This window comes from Polyodon spathula, chromosome 16, assembly GCF_017654505.1.
Source record: "Polyodon spathula isolate WHYD16114869_AA chromosome 16, ASM1765450v1, whole genome shotgun sequence".
In the NCBI taxonomy this organism is placed as follows: domain Eukaryota; kingdom Metazoa; phylum Chordata; class Actinopteri; order Acipenseriformes; family Polyodontidae; genus Polyodon; species Polyodon spathula.
In genome coordinates, this window is record NC_054549.1 from 23,441,279 (window position 1) to 23,456,822 (window position 15,544).

Genomic DNA, 15,544 nt, shown 5'->3' on the forward strand with positions numbered 1-15,544 from the left:
GTATTTCTCTATCTCTCAGGTATCATTGACAGCACCGTGCTGGAGCAACGGCAGGTTGTCGCGGTAACGGGAGATGGCACCAATGACGGGCCGGCTCTGAAGAAGGCTGACGTGGGCTTTGCCATGGTGAGTTTCCAGGGTTAATATTGAAATCTGGGAAACTGCTGTATAGTTCCTGACAGAGGTTATATTGCCTGAAGCTTGAGGGCCATGTTGTCCACTGAGGGTCACGATATCAACACAAGGGAACCAGAGTTTTCCACAAAACCACAATCTCTGTATTTAAATAAACACTCAAAGGCAGTTACATCTCTGTTGGTGGGATGGTAAGTGAGGATTAGAGGAATTCCGTTCACTGTGTGTTTTCGTGGTATGTAAAGCATGCTTTCTGTCTAAAAACAGGATTTAGCACTGTTGATGATCTTTTCTGGAAAACCGCAATTTGCAAAAAAATTGCGCATTTCCTCAATTTTAATGAAAAAGTTTTGATCATCACTGCAAATACAGTCTTAAAAGTTGGGAATAGGGAATTGAGTCACTGCAAGTCTTTAGGTGTGAGGAGTCATATATTAGATATGAATGAGAGTCGGAAGGTTTTTAGTGAATAGTGGTGTTGATAGTGGAATTCTCAGCAGTAATGGAAATATCCAAAAACAATATACTGGTGCAGGTTTCTGAGATGTCCCATGTATATTCGGGAATTTGATGCTGACTGAATGAACTGTTTCAAATCTTCATAAGAGGCAGTTGAACTTCCAAAGATGTCATCAGTATATCTGAGGTAGAGTTTCAGTGTGTTACCATTGTATTGCTGCAAAAAGGTCTTCTCAATTGATCCTACAAAAAGGCAGACACTTGATGGTCCCATTTTACTTCCCATGTTGACACCTCTTACGATGATTTCCATTCAAAGAAAAACAATTCCAAGTGAGCACAAGTTCAACTATTCTCAAAGATATATGTTAGCGGCTCCTTCACTATCCATTCATCAAGGAAGGGTTTTAAAGGTGTTACACCTTCAATGTTGGGGATAACAGTGTGGAGGCTTTTAATGTCCATTGTAAATAGAATAGGATTATCGCAGTGGTAGTGTTCTTTGAAATCGTCCAATATTTGTAGAAAATGTGTCCTTTACATATGTAGGCAGTGATTCAACAATGGGTTTTAAGGTATCATCAAGATCTCTGGAGATTAGTTCAGTGGGACAGGAACAGGCTGATACTATGGGACGACATGGATCATTTTATTTGTGGAGTTTGGGAAGTAAATAGAAACGACTGCAGTGAGGGGTTTTCTACAATTAGGTTCCGTGCAGATACTGGTAACAAGTTTTTTCAGGATGGCGTTATCAATAGTCAGTGTCTTGTAATTTCAAAGTGATATTGTTAGCATTATTAGTGATGGTATCGGAGAGATGTTGCCAAGCGTCTTTTATATAAAGGTGTTTACTCCAGACAACTACAGCTCCTTTGCCAGCTGGTTTTATTATGATGTTATCTCGCTTTTGTAAGTTCTGCAGCACATCCTGTTCATGCAAGATTGATTAAGATGTTTTGTAGGTATGTTAAAATATATGCATTGGATTTCATATATATATATATATATATATATATATATATATATATATATATATATATATATATATATATATATATATATATATATATATATATATAAGATTATTTTGTTTTTTTTTTTAGTATTACTATGCAGGACAGCCACTATAATATTGTTACCTTTATTAAAAATCTACCAATTAATCAGCTAATGCCCATAAATTAACCAATCAAAAAATTTTAATCGATTGACAGCCCTAATATATTTCTATATAGAATACTAGATGGACTGCAGTGAATTCTAGCTATACATCAAAAGGGTTCTGTTGACATCATAAACCCTGCGAGCAATTAAGTTCAACTACAATCTAACACCTTTCTCAGACCCTTCACGGTACTCTCTTCATTCATACTCTCTTTAGAAAACAAACAACTGGATTTTCAGTAGAGCTGTATATAATCTTCCCTCCCCCATCAGGGTATCGCTGGCACAGACGTGGCGAAGGAGGCCTCTGACATCATCCTGACAGATGATAACTTCAGTAGCATTGTGAAGGCAGTGATGTGGGGCCGCAACGTTTACGACAGCATCTCCAAATTCCTGCAGTTCCAACTCACCGTCAATGTGGTGGCCGTCATTGTGGCTTTCACTGGGGCCTGCATCACACAGGTGCAACCCTCCCTCTCTTCCATTCCCCTCCCCTTACCTCACTCTCTCACTCCCTTCCCCTCTCCTCTCCTCTCTCTCTCACCCCATCTCTGCTCTCACCCCCTCTCACCTCCCCTCTTCCCTCTATCACTTCCCTCCCCACTCTCCTCCCTCTTTCCCTTCCATATCTCGCTCACTCTCCTGTAATCCCTCTCCTCTTTCATCCCAACTCTCTCTCACCCCCCTCTAATCTCTCTCACCTCTCTCACCCCCTCACTCTTAGGACTCTCCCCTAAAGGCAGTGCAGATGCTCTGGGTGAATCTCATCATGGACACGTTCGCCTCCCTCGCTCTCGCCACTGAGCCACCCACCGAGTCCCTGTTGCTGCGCAGACCGTACGGGAGGAACAAGCCACTCATCTCTAGGACCATGATGAAGAACATCCTGGGGCACGCTGTCTACCAGCTCACCATCATCTTCACACTGCTGTTTGTGGGTAAGAGAGATGGGGGAGATAGGAGGAGAGCGAGAGGGGAGACAGGAGGACAGGATGAGGTGAGGGAGAGAAGATACCAGCTAGCCATTATTGTCACACTGCTGTTCCTGGCTAAGCGAGAGACATAGGTGGAGAGATAGAGAGAGGGAGGGGGGGAGAGAGACTGGAAGACAGAGGAGGAGAGATGGTGGTACTAATAGACTGAAATGTAGAGGAAGAGGAGATGAAGAACCTGTTGAACTTGACTCGGTATTTGGCTATATTTGAAGTGTTTTGAAGTTATGGATCAAAATTTCCTCTCAACCCGCCAGGTGAGCTGTTCTTCAATATCGACAGTGGTCGGAATGCCCCCCTGCACTCCCCCCCCTCGGAGCACTACACCATCATCTTCAACACCTTTGTACTGATGCAGCTCTTCAACGAGATCAACGCGCGCAAAATCCACGGTGAGAGGAACGTTTTCGACTCCATCTTCAGGAACCCCATCTTCTGCAGCATCGTGCTGGGCACCTTCTTGATGCAGGTACCCCAATCACTCTTTACCCTTGATTCACTAAAATAGACACACATATTGAGAGAGAGACACACACTGACACTGTGTGTCTCTGTGACACAGTGTGTGACACACTGGCAACATTGGATCACTCATGTCATGCTACTAAAGCCAGTCTGAATTTGAATTTGAATTTGAGAAAGAGACACAATGAGAGAGAGAGAGACACACTGAGAGACAGACACACACTGAGAGAGGCACAGAGAGAGACACACTGAGAGAGAGACACACAGAGAGAGGCACAGAGAGAGACACACTGAGAAGAGAGAGTGACACAGAGAGAGAGAGAGAGAGAGACATTCACACTGAGACACACACATTGATACACATACACACTGAGGACACTGAGGGAGATGCACTGAGAGAGACACACACACTAAGAGTGACAGAGAGAGACAGTCACTGACATTACAGGATATGATGGAACCCAATGTCTATAGGTTCCAGAAAAGGCATTGCTGAGTGGCCACTCATATCAGGTGTGCCACTGATATTGGGGTGTGTCACTGATATTGCGGTTTGTCACTGATATGGGGGGGTGTCACTGACATCGGGGTGTCACTGCTTGCCCTGAACTCATAGAAAGCTGGTGAAGCATTTACTGGCACAAAGACTACAGCTGCAGGTGTGAATTGTGGACCACAGCATAATTGTCTCCTCTCTCCTCAGGTCGTGATTGTGCAGTGGGGGGGGAAGCCCTTCAGCTGTGCACCCCTCAATGTGGAGCAGTGGCTCTGGTGCCTGTTTGTCGGAATTGGGGAGCTGCTGTGGGGGCAGGTTAGTACCGAGGTGGGGGGGTGGGTGTTGTTCTAAATGTTGTTACAAATTGTTCTAAATTAATTACAAAACCAAAACAGAAAATAATTGATTGCATAAGTATTCACCCCCTTGAGTCAATATTTGGTAGAGGCACTTTTGGCAGCAATTACAGCCATGAGTCTGTTTGGATAAGTCTCTACCAGCTTTGCACATCTGGACACTGCAATTTTTGCCAATTCTTCTTTGCAAAAAAACAGCAATTTTCAACTCTTTCCACATATTCTCAATTGGATTGAGGTCCGGACTTTGACTGGGCCACTCCAGGACATTGACCTTTCTGTTTTTAAGCCACTCCAATCTGGCTTTGGCTGTATGTTTGGGGTCATTGTCCTGCTGGAAGACGAATCTAATCCCAAGTCCCAGGTCTCTTAAAGACTTCAGCAGGTTTTCCTCCAGGATTTCTTTGTACTTTGCTGCATCCATTTTGCCCTCTGTCTTCACAAGCTTTCCAGGCCCTGACGCAGAGAAGCATCTCCATAGCATGATGCTGCCACCACCATGCTTCACGGTAAGGATGGTGTTCTCAGGATGATGTGCGGTGTTAGGCTTGTGCCAAACATATTGCTTAGCGTTGAGGCCAAAAAGCTCTATTTTGGTCTCATCAGACCATAGAATCTTCTTCCACTTGGTCTCAGAGTCTCCCACATGCCTTCTGGCAAACTCTAGCTGAGATTTTTTCAAAAACGGCTTTTATTTTTTGCCACTTTCCCATAAAAGCCAGTTTTGTGAAGTACCCAGGCTATTGTTGCTGTATGCACAGTGTCTCCCAGCTCAGCTGTGGAAGACTCCTTTAGAGTTGCCATAGCCCTCTTGGTGGCCTCCCTGACTAGTGCCCTTCTTGCCTGGATACTCGTTTTTAACTGGTTTTTGAGGACAGCCTGTGCTAGACAGATTCACAGTTGTGCCATATTCTCTCCATTTCTTAATAAATTACTTTACTGTGCTCTGGGGGATATTCAATGCCTTGGAAATGTTTTTATATCCAACCCCTGATTGGTGCTTTTGAAAAATTATTCCGGATTCGCTTTGAATGTTCCTTCCTCTTCATGATGTAGTTTTTGTTAGGAAAAGTACTAACCAACTGTGGGACCTCCCAGAGACAGGTGTGTTTAACCTGAAATCATGTGAAACACCTTAATTGCACACAGGTGGACTCCATTCGACTAATTATGTGACTTCTAAAGACAACTGGTTGCACCAGAGCTTATTTAGGTGTGTCATAGCAAAGGGGGTGAATACTTATGCAATCAATTATTTTCTGTTTTATGTTTGTAATTAATTTAGAACAATCTGTACATTTTATTTTTCACTTTGACATTATGGACTTCTTTTGTGCTGATCAGTGGCAAAAACTCCTAATAAAATCTATTTTGATTCCATGTTGTAACACAATAAAATGTGGAAAAGTCCAAGGGGGGTGGATACTTTTGAGAGCCACTGTGTGTGTGTGTGTGTATGTGTGTGTGTGTGTGTGTGTCTATATATATATATATATATATATATATATATATATATATATATATATATATATTATATATATACACACACACACACACACACACACACAAAAATACTTATATAATAGTATTAAGGTTTCCCTTTTTTATATAGTTAATTAAAACTCTTATAATAGTAAAAACTTTCATACAAGTTAAAATCACAAGATACTTAAGAAACATGAACAGCAATGCAGGCATTCCATTTTGTAATTAAACCCTTTTCTGAAACATACTATATAAAAAAAAAAAAATTAAAAAGCCATTCCATGTAACTTCATGTATGTGTTCCTGTACAGCTGTCTACATAACGGAATTGCCAGCCATTCTTTTCATATGTATTTTTCTCTAGTTGACCTCATTTCAATTATCTTCCTGTCTCCCAGCCACTGTTGCTGTGTACTGTATGTACTGACATGTGTTGTGTACTCTGTGAAATGCTTTGAAATTATTTGTTTTAATAAAAGACACCCGATACACCACTTATTCATTCGCGACACTAACAAACTGATTCATCACCTACACTTGACCTTTGCTTAAAACTTAAGAGCTACCGCTGAGCATAATGGGAGATGTATTTTGTTAGTCAAGTTCAATCAGAGTTACACCTTGCCCAGGACTACAAAACCACAACTCATTGCAGAAATGATGCATTTCTAAGCAAAGTAAAATCCAAATGATTTGCTATCAAAATGATAAAGTAAGGCGAATAATCACAGATAACATACAAGAGGTTTTAGTTGGTTGGATCACAACTGGTTCTATATTAAATCACACTGCCATGTTGCTGATGATTGAAATTGGAAAGTGATGGAAAGTTTGTGTTGAGTAATTAACCAGTTTTATTCCATTTCATTAATACAGAATTGCTGAAAAGCTCTTAAAGGCAGTGGCTTGGAGAGTGTGAGTGTGCACTCTGCTTTGTCTCTGCAGCTCATCACCTCCATCCCCACCAGTCACCTGAAGTGCTTGAAAGAGGCAGGGCATGGGCCAGGCCAGGATGAGATCACAGATGATGAGCTGGCCGACGACGAGGATGAGATTGACCACGCAGAGAGGGAGCTGAGGAGAGGACAGATCCTGTGGTTCAGAGGACTGAACCGCATCCAGACACAGGTACTGAGAAACACACACAGAGACACAAACACTGAATGAGATGCACACAGAGACACGCAGATACACAGAAAGAGACTCACAGAGACAGAAACACACGCTGAGAGACAGCGAACACGCTGAGAGGGAGACACACACACTGAGACACCAGAGACACATACACACACTGAGAGAGAAACACACCCTGAGAGATACACAGAGACACACACAGACAGAAACACACATTGAGAGACAGCGAACACGCTGAGAGAGACACACACTGAGAGACATGCAGAGACACACACTGAGGCACGAGAGACACGTACACACACTGAGAGAGACACACAGACTGAGACAGACATGCAGAGCCAGACACTGAGACACATGCACTGAGAGAGACACTCACTGGAGAGACACACTCAGTAAGAGAAACACAAAGACAAACACTGAGAGACAGACCCTCTTAGAATCAAGACTGTTTAATACGTCTGACTAACACACACACAAGCCTGTGTTTAAGATCTCTTTAACAGGATTGTTGCTCATAAAATAATTCTCTAAGCCTCACTTGTATTCAAAACTGAACATTGAGATCCTGTGTAGCAAATGGAAGTGAAAACAGGGCAGACTTATGGAATTATTATAGATAAGCAGTTAAATACAGACGAGCCACAAGGTGTTTCTATCAGTGTTACAGAGATAGGAGGAAAGGAAGGTGTCTGTTAAAATAAAAGCCATTCTCTGCTATAGGGTACAAAACCAAAATTCTGTCAAAAATATTAAAAATATCTTTCAATTACGTTGTACTGCTCAAGAGTTGCTCTGCAGTTCTAGTTGCTGCCGCAGTATTTTACGCAGGCTGGACCAGACAAAGGGTCTAATTTACTAAAGGTTCTTATGCAGTATCATGAGTGTTATCCAAGGACAAGGCACGTTCTAGATAATCCCGTATTTATCAACCACAATAAAGTGCGACTTAAAGTATAAGACTTGAGTTAGCATGCATGCCTTAAAAATAACACGATAATACGGGAACATTAGCATCTGCTGAATGCACATATACCAGCCGACTGCATAAAATAAAGAAAGAAAAAAACTTTTGAACAGAAATGCGTAAATAAAACTGCACAAACAAAATAAGTTACAGGACATTAAAAAAAAAAAAAAAAGGTAATAACTTACTATGCAAAATGACATAACTGCGTTCATACAGACATAATTCAAACATGGTAATATAAAGGAAACTGGGTTTACAATCACAACGGCACAATATTAAAGAAGGAAGTGTTCTCCTAAATCACTTACCTGCATACAGTGCCCTTTTTTTCTCCACACGATTTGGGCACAGCTATACCATTGCATGTGTCGGCTGGCACTGGGGTCGATACCTTCTGCATACCTGCTTTTACTTCTGTGCAAATAATTCTGTACCTTCACAAAGTAACTGATTTGCATTTTTCTGTACAAGATAATTCTTTCTCTAGCTACAGTAGATTACACAGCAGGCTATGTATAGTATAGTTACTCCTAGTTATTACTACCTGTGCATTTCTTGCAATTGGTGTCTGTGAGATCCACATTGTAAAACACATGAATGGCATTTCAATGTACAGAAATGCGTTGATCACTGAAATATGCCACCTGGTCTAAATGCCAACTCCATACTTTGTTGTATTCACAGTTTCATTAATGCAGCCTAAGGGCTGAAGACTGATCTACTCAGTGATGGATGAAAAAAAGAATAGGCTACTTACTATAATGTAGAAGCAAAATGCTTTTTATATATACTGTACAGCCATGACGGTGTACAGGCAAGATTGTTTATAACTTTGTAATTTATTTATTTTTGCGATCCTGCCTTTCAAACGCCATTATAGAGTATTTTTTAGTAAAAGTCAAGAACTGACAACTGCGTATCTCAATCTCTGCTCATTTCTTTATAGTCAGTGGCCCCTATGTCGTCATTTCGTTAAGACGCACTTTATCTTCTGTGATAAGACACGTCTTAATACAGTAATGATTTACGCGTCTTAATAATCGGCATTCACATTAGTAAATACCAGTTTATTTATAGTTTTAAGATGTGTGTTACAGGATTGTGTTCACACGCGTCTTATGGCTACTTTTAAGAACCTTTAGTAAATGAGGCCCAAAGCGTCTTTATATTTGTAAGCACCAGCGCCATTTAGTGCACAGCTCTAGTGTTGCCTTAATTACAACAGGATGCTTGGATCAGTATATGGCTCTTGTGTCGAATCAAATGCTTTGGCTGATCTAGCCTATATAATTTATGTCTATGGCAGACAAGATCAATCTTTTTGCTTATTACTTTGGGCAGATATCTGGTCTCTCTTTTTGGTTCCCCACAGCAGAGAAGGATCTAGAACTCAAACTGGCTTGTGAGCTGGGCTCTTATACTAAGCAGTGCCACCATCCTCAAAACCTTCTCTCATTCTCCATCCTGCTGAAACTCTGAAGTTTAAGTACCCCTGTGGCCTCAATAGAGCTCTCAGAATCTTGTCTAACTTCCCATCAGCTATGTGTCCTCCAGCAAGAACACTGCCCCCTGGTGGAAGTAAGATATGCATCAATAAGAAAAACGCATAGATCGACATAGTGTTTCTTGCATCCACTAGGGATGCTGTGACTGAAACAGATAATGACAGAGTGAATCTGAACTGGAAGAAGCATTAGCTCAGGCAGCAGCAGCACCTCATCTATAGCATTTTGAAATATTCCAAACTGAAACATAAAATACAAAATAAGAACCAAATGAAAAAAAGGGGGACGTTGTGATAATGTTGCTATTGCTAATAAGAGGGAAGAACGTTGATTTCAGCACTGCTTGGCATTCATTTAATGGGGGCAGTGATCATGTTGCTATTTCAGTAAGAGATAGGGAATTGGATGTCTTAACAGCGGTTCTCACTTTATTAAAACAATTGTACTATTTCTAAAGCAATGTGTCTGTTCAGACAGTGGTGGGACTGTGCAGGTCACTCTGCTTTGTGTCTGACTTGGTTTTTTTGGGGTTTGATTTAATTGATTAACAGGTCCTCTCTCCTCACGTTATCACCAGCAGGACACTTCTCATCCTTTCGCCAAATCCTGTTGTCTGTCATTAATGTTTTTCTTTTTCTTAAACAGTAAGGGGAAAAAAAGGACTAAAGTTTCCCCTGAGCAAAAAAAAACAAACAAACAAAACAAAAACTTAAATCTTAAAGAGGATATTCTGAGCTGTTCGTATGAAACATTTCCCAGAGACTCTGTGGAAAGTGGTTCCCTGTGATGGCCATATTGGCTCAAACCTTCCTATAGTTTAAACACAAGGCCAGTCCATGTGTGAGCCACAATAGCGCCATCTGTTGTCTGCAAGAATTTGGTACGTCAATGTGTGTTTAGTTACAAGATGCCATTTTCATTGTAATTACTAAGTAATATATTTAGAATGTCTGTTTAATTAAATGGAAGTGCTTAGTAATTGTTTTAGTATTACTAGAAGGAGTGTATTGATACTGGCATTTGCCTTATTTGTCGGCAGGTATTTATAATTGAGTAAATCAGTGGCAAAAAGCTGATTGAAGGGAATATTCCTCTTATCCTGCCGTACTGCTGAGGCTGTAAGCTGACAATGTAAACATGTTGCAAAACTTGCAACTGCAACTGATTTGTCACGTAAACGTGACCTTTCGTTCACCCTAGTTCTGGGATATGTATTGCTATTGCGTGCCAGGACTCCAGGCACTTGCAATTCTAAGTAAACTAAAAAGTAAAGATTTAATATCTAAAGGATAAAAACATAATCGCTTATAAAATCGAAATGAGTTGTAGTCAGTTTGATCACAACAGGTTCTAATTAAATAACACTGTCAGATTATTCTTGAATAAATGCAATGATTTACAAGAGAAACCGAAGGACTGTTATGTGTTAGGTAATCAACATGTTTATTCCATTTAATTAGTATCTAAACCCTTCACATTCCTTAAAGATAATTATTCTGAAAAGTATCGGCTCACCCTTTAATTACTAGGTCATAAATGTGAACCAAAAAAAACACATATATATATATACACACACACACACACACACACACACACACACACACACACACACACACACACACACACATTAAGTTTTGTAATCCTGGAATATTGAGTTGCAGCCCCTTTTTTCCTCAGAACGGCCTCAATTCATCAGGACATGGACTCTACAAGGTGTCGAAAGCATTCCACAGGGATGCTGACCCATGTTGACTCAAATGCTTCCCACAGTTGTGTCAAGTTGGCTGGTAGTGGATCTCTACTCCATCTCATCCCACAGATGCTCAATTGGATTGAGATCTGGTGACTGGGCAGACCACTGCAGTAAGCTGAATTCACTGTCATGTTCGTGGATCCATTCCTTGACAATCCTAGCCTTGTGGCATGGGGCATTATCCTGCTGAAAAAATCCATTAGCAGATGGATACACTGCTGCCATTAAGGGATGCACCTGATTGGCAATGATGTTCAGATATCCTGTGGCATTCAGACGTTGCTCCACTTTTATCAAGGGGCCCAATGTGTGCCATGAAAACACACCCCACACCATCACACCACCACAACCAGCCTGCAGTGTTGACACGTGGCATGATGGATGCATGCACTCATGTGGTTTTCTCCATACCCTAGTCCTCCCATCAGCATGAAACAGCAGGAGCCGGGATTCATCAGAGCAGGCAATGTTTTTCCAATCCTCCAGTTTCCAGTGTTTCCATTCCTTAGCCCCCTGCAACCACAGTTTCTCATGTTTTACTGAAAGAAGTGGAACTCTGTTAGGTCGTCTGCTTCCATACCCCATTCGTGTCAAGGTACGACGAGTTTTGCATTCTTTTATGGGTCTTTCGGCACCAATGTTGTACTGGACTGTCAGTTGACTAACCGTAGCCCGTCTGTTGCTCTGCACAATTCGTGTGAGCCTCCTTTGGCCTCTCTCATCAATGAGCCATTTTCGACCACTGGCCTGCCAATGGCTGGATGTCCTTTGGGTGGTGGACCATCCTTGATACACGGGAAACTGTTGAGCGTGAAAAACCCAGCAGTGTTGCAGTTCTTGACACGCTCAAACCGACGGACCTGGCACCTGTTACCATACCCCGTTCAAAGGCACAAATATTTTGTCTTGCCCATTTACCCTCTGAATGGCACATATACACAATCCATGTCTCAAATGTCTCCCCTTCATCTACACTGATTGAAGTGGATTTAACAGGTTACAGCAATAAGGGATCATAGTTTTCACCTGGATTCACCTCGTCAGTCTATTTCATGGAAAGAGCAGGTGTTCCTAATGTTTTGTACACTCAGTGTTTATATATATATATATATATATATATATATATATATATATATATATATATATATATATATATATATATATATATATATATGCATGGATCAGTGTGATAATAACTTCTACCACACACCAGACAACAGACTGACAGAACATATCAGTGCTTTTGTGATATACATGTGAATGGAGATGTATGATAGTTCAAGGGCAGCACAAAAATCAGCACCAAAGGACACAGCTGGAAATTGAGTGACTTGGGACAGACAGTAGGAGACACTTCTTCACAAAGAGAGTGGTGAGGGGATGGAATGGGTTACCTAGTCATGTTGCTGATGCTGTATCACTGCGATCTAAGACTCGACTTTACAAAGTTCTGAGATCAATTAGCTACTAGGAACCGGATGAGCACTGAGGGGCTGAAAGGCCTCCTCTCGTTCAGGAACTTTCTTACCACATATCAGGTCTGATATTTACTGTGCAGTGTCAGAGACCCCAGTACACACTCAAGTGCAGGATCCATCCCAGACAGCCTGTTCTAGATTAAGTTCAGAGCCCAACACACTCTGTATAGCACTGCAATCACACAGTGTGCTGCTGCAGTTGTGTTCAGAGCCCAGCACACAGTGTGCTGCTGCAGTTGTGTTCAGAGCCCAGCACACAGTGTGCTGCTGCAGTTGTGTTCAGAGCCCAGCACACAGTGTGCTGCTGCAGTTGTGTTCAGAGTCCAGCACACAGTGTGCTGCTGCAGTTGTATGGAGAGGCTTAAAGAAGTTGTGAAAGCTGTGTGAGGCTGTACAGTAAGCACCAGCCAAGCTCAGCTTAGCAGCAGGAACATATCCATGGAAATGGTTTCACTTTCCTGGTGGTGATATTTAATTCTCATTGCAGTAAAACTAAAGAAATGTTGGGTTTTTTTGCATTATTGAATACTGGGAAAATTCCAAAATACACCTTTTATGAAAACTTGAACATGACACACGCAGTTTATAAAATTTAAAAAAACAAGGATTTCTTTAGCCCCCCCCTAACTGTAGATTAGTTTATGATAAAAGCCATCAAGTATGTCCTTTTTTTTGCAATGTATAAAAGTTAAAATCAGAAACTGAACCATGCGGTCTCTGGATGGCACATCGTTCTTCCTCAGGGATCGCCAGTGTGATGTGTTTTTCGGCCAAGGCTCCCTGTGCAGCACCTCCATCTGGACCTGCACACCACACACTGAACCATAAGCACCAGCAAGCAGCAGAACGGGGGCCCTGATAACGAGGGGCAGGTGCAGATCGGAACGCCCTTGGTTAGCACACCTGTAAGGGGGGCAGTGGTAATGTTGCCTGTGCCACTGTCATTACTTATCAGTCTTTCTAACTATTGCAGTAAGACTGCTTCTGAAAAGACTCCAGGTCTCTGAAGTGAGGCGAGGAAACCTGTCGGTGTTGCTTTATTTAGGAGTCTTTTCAGAAGCTGCAGTGTCGGTGTCAATGAAGAAGAAGCCTGTGTGGATAGTTGTTTTTAATTATCAAGGTTTGTCTCTGCTTGGTCTCCCCCTCTCCCCTTCCCTTTCTTGTGTGTTTCCTCCTCTCCCCCCTCCCCTCCCAACTCCTCTGAGGAGTGGACCAACAAATGGGGGGGGGGGGAGGGGAGCCCCTGAGTGTGTGCTGTTCTCTCTCCCCTCCCTCCCTGTGGCTGTGCTGCCTCTCTAACCCCTGGGTGTGTGCTGTTCTCTCTTCCCCCTGCAGATGGAGGTAGTGAGCACGTTCAAGCGGAGCGGTTCTTTCCAGGGTGCTGTGAGGCGCCGCTCCTCCGTCCTCAGTCAGCTCCATGAAGTAACCAATATTTCTACCCCCACTCACGTAGTTGTGTCTGTGGGCAATGCCACGGGCACGCCGGTCGCTGGGAGTGAGTTAATTCGCTTTGCTTCTTACTGCAACACCCGGCAGCGCTCGTACACCTCTGGCTTTCTTTCTATATTTCTTTTTTCTGTTCCTTTTCCATCTTTAGTTTTTTCCTCTCCCTCTCTTTCTTACCTCATGTTTTTCTTCCTTCTTTTCTCTCTCTTCTCGTTGGTTTGGTTTCTTTCTTTTTTTTTTTTTTCCAGTGTGTTCAGGTGGTGTGTAGTTTTCAGTGTTTGGTTCCTGAGCAGTCGTGTCCTCTCTGATGTTTGGTTCCTGAGCAGTCGTGTCCTCTCTGATCTCCCGCCCTGCTCTGCACCCTGTTGTGTTCAATGAGGAAGGCCAGTCTGTCTACTCTCGCTCTGCTCCGCTCCTCTCAGCTCACTCTGCTCTTCATCGTGCTGGATTCAGCTCTTAAACAGTTACAGAGTTCAAGTTACTTGTAAAATGTTATAGCTAACTTGAAATATGCAACTGTTAAGAGCTGAAAACATTAAAAAGATCTACTTAAGCAAATTATCAGTTCAATTAAGGGGCTAGTTAAGTAACTGAGAGCTCGGTTGGAATGAAAACCAGCAGCCACAGGGGGTCACCAGGACAGGAGTTGAGAACCACTGGTAAAGACCATATAAGATACAGTATACAGGGTACATTATATAGGATACAATATATAACATATACATATGGGTGCAATATATAATGTCAGCATAGAGTATGTAGAATACTGTATATAGTGTACAGGTGCATTCCACTTGTAACAGATCCTGTTAGAACAGAGTTCTGTTTACATTGTATTGAGGAGTATTGATTTGAAATCAGCATTGGAAGGAAATTATATTATAGATGTTTCATGGGTAGCTAGGAGTCAATATTTATTAGTAGTAGTAATAATAGTGTTGTCCTATTGTTATTCATTTTTGTCGTAACATTATTATTATTATTATTATTATTATTATTATTATTATTATTATTATTATTATTATTATTGTTGTTGTTAATAATTATTATAATATTAATAATAATAATAATAATAATAATAATAATAATAATAATAATAATAATAATAATAATAAACATTTTTGAATATGGAATGATAGTATGGTTAACGCATAATAATTGATATAGCAGAGCTGAGGAATTCAAGATGATAAATATGATTTAATTTAGAGTGTTGAGGTTGGTTTATATGAATCAACTTCACAGTTGAGGATGGGAAATATTATACATTCATATTAAAAAGTTGAAACATTGTGAATGGTTAATATCACATTAATGAGATTTGAATATAAATATTGAGTTTAGAATATAAATATTATGAATTGATGTTGGAGTTCTAAATTCAACAGAATGCAGATTAAGATTTAATTTGCTGCTAATGGACAGAGACAGAATGAGAGGCGACGGTCAGGCAGGCAGGCAGGCAAGCAACGGAGGACATGGCTGTCCAGTTGATTTCTTTCGTTCTGTTGGTCATGTTTTAGTTAAAAACAAAAAGCAAAACAAAGAAAGTGTTGAGGGAATGGTGTGCTCTCCCTGGCAGTGTAAACCTTCGAGTATAAAGCCCTGTGTGGGGAGTCAGAGAGGTCTCCATGTCCTGCTGTACTGATTTGTGTTCACCGTTGCCTTTCTCCCTCCAGGACCCACCTGCACAGAATAACCAG

At 41.4% G+C, this 15,544-nt stretch overlaps 1 protein-coding gene across 9 annotated transcripts in view; it reads left to right on the forward strand.

Annotated features, from left to right (window-relative positions):
• Window positions 1-15,544, forward strand: part of LOC121329013 (plasma membrane calcium-transporting ATPase 3-like) — a 60,839-nt gene that overhangs the window by 42,120 nt on the left and 3,175 nt on the right. For 5 of the 9 annotated variants that reach the window (XM_041274193.1, XM_041274198.1, XM_041274192.1 and 2 more), the window contains 7 exons: window positions 20-126; window positions 2,035-2,226; window positions 2,489-2,702; window positions 3,014-3,225; window positions 3,925-4,032; window positions 6,504-6,686; window positions 13,731-13,890. In XM_041274193.1, coding sequence (XP_041130127.1) covers window positions 20-126; window positions 2,035-2,226; window positions 2,489-2,702; window positions 3,014-3,225; window positions 3,925-4,032; window positions 6,504-6,686; window positions 13,731-13,890 — 1,176 coding nt within the window. The remainder of the gene's footprint in view (window positions 1-19; window positions 127-2,034; window positions 2,227-2,488; window positions 2,703-3,013; window positions 3,226-3,924; window positions 4,033-6,503; window positions 6,687-13,730; window positions 13,891-15,544) is intronic. The other 4 variants (XM_041274190.1, XM_041274191.1, XM_041274194.1 and 1 more) reach the window with 2 other exon arrangements.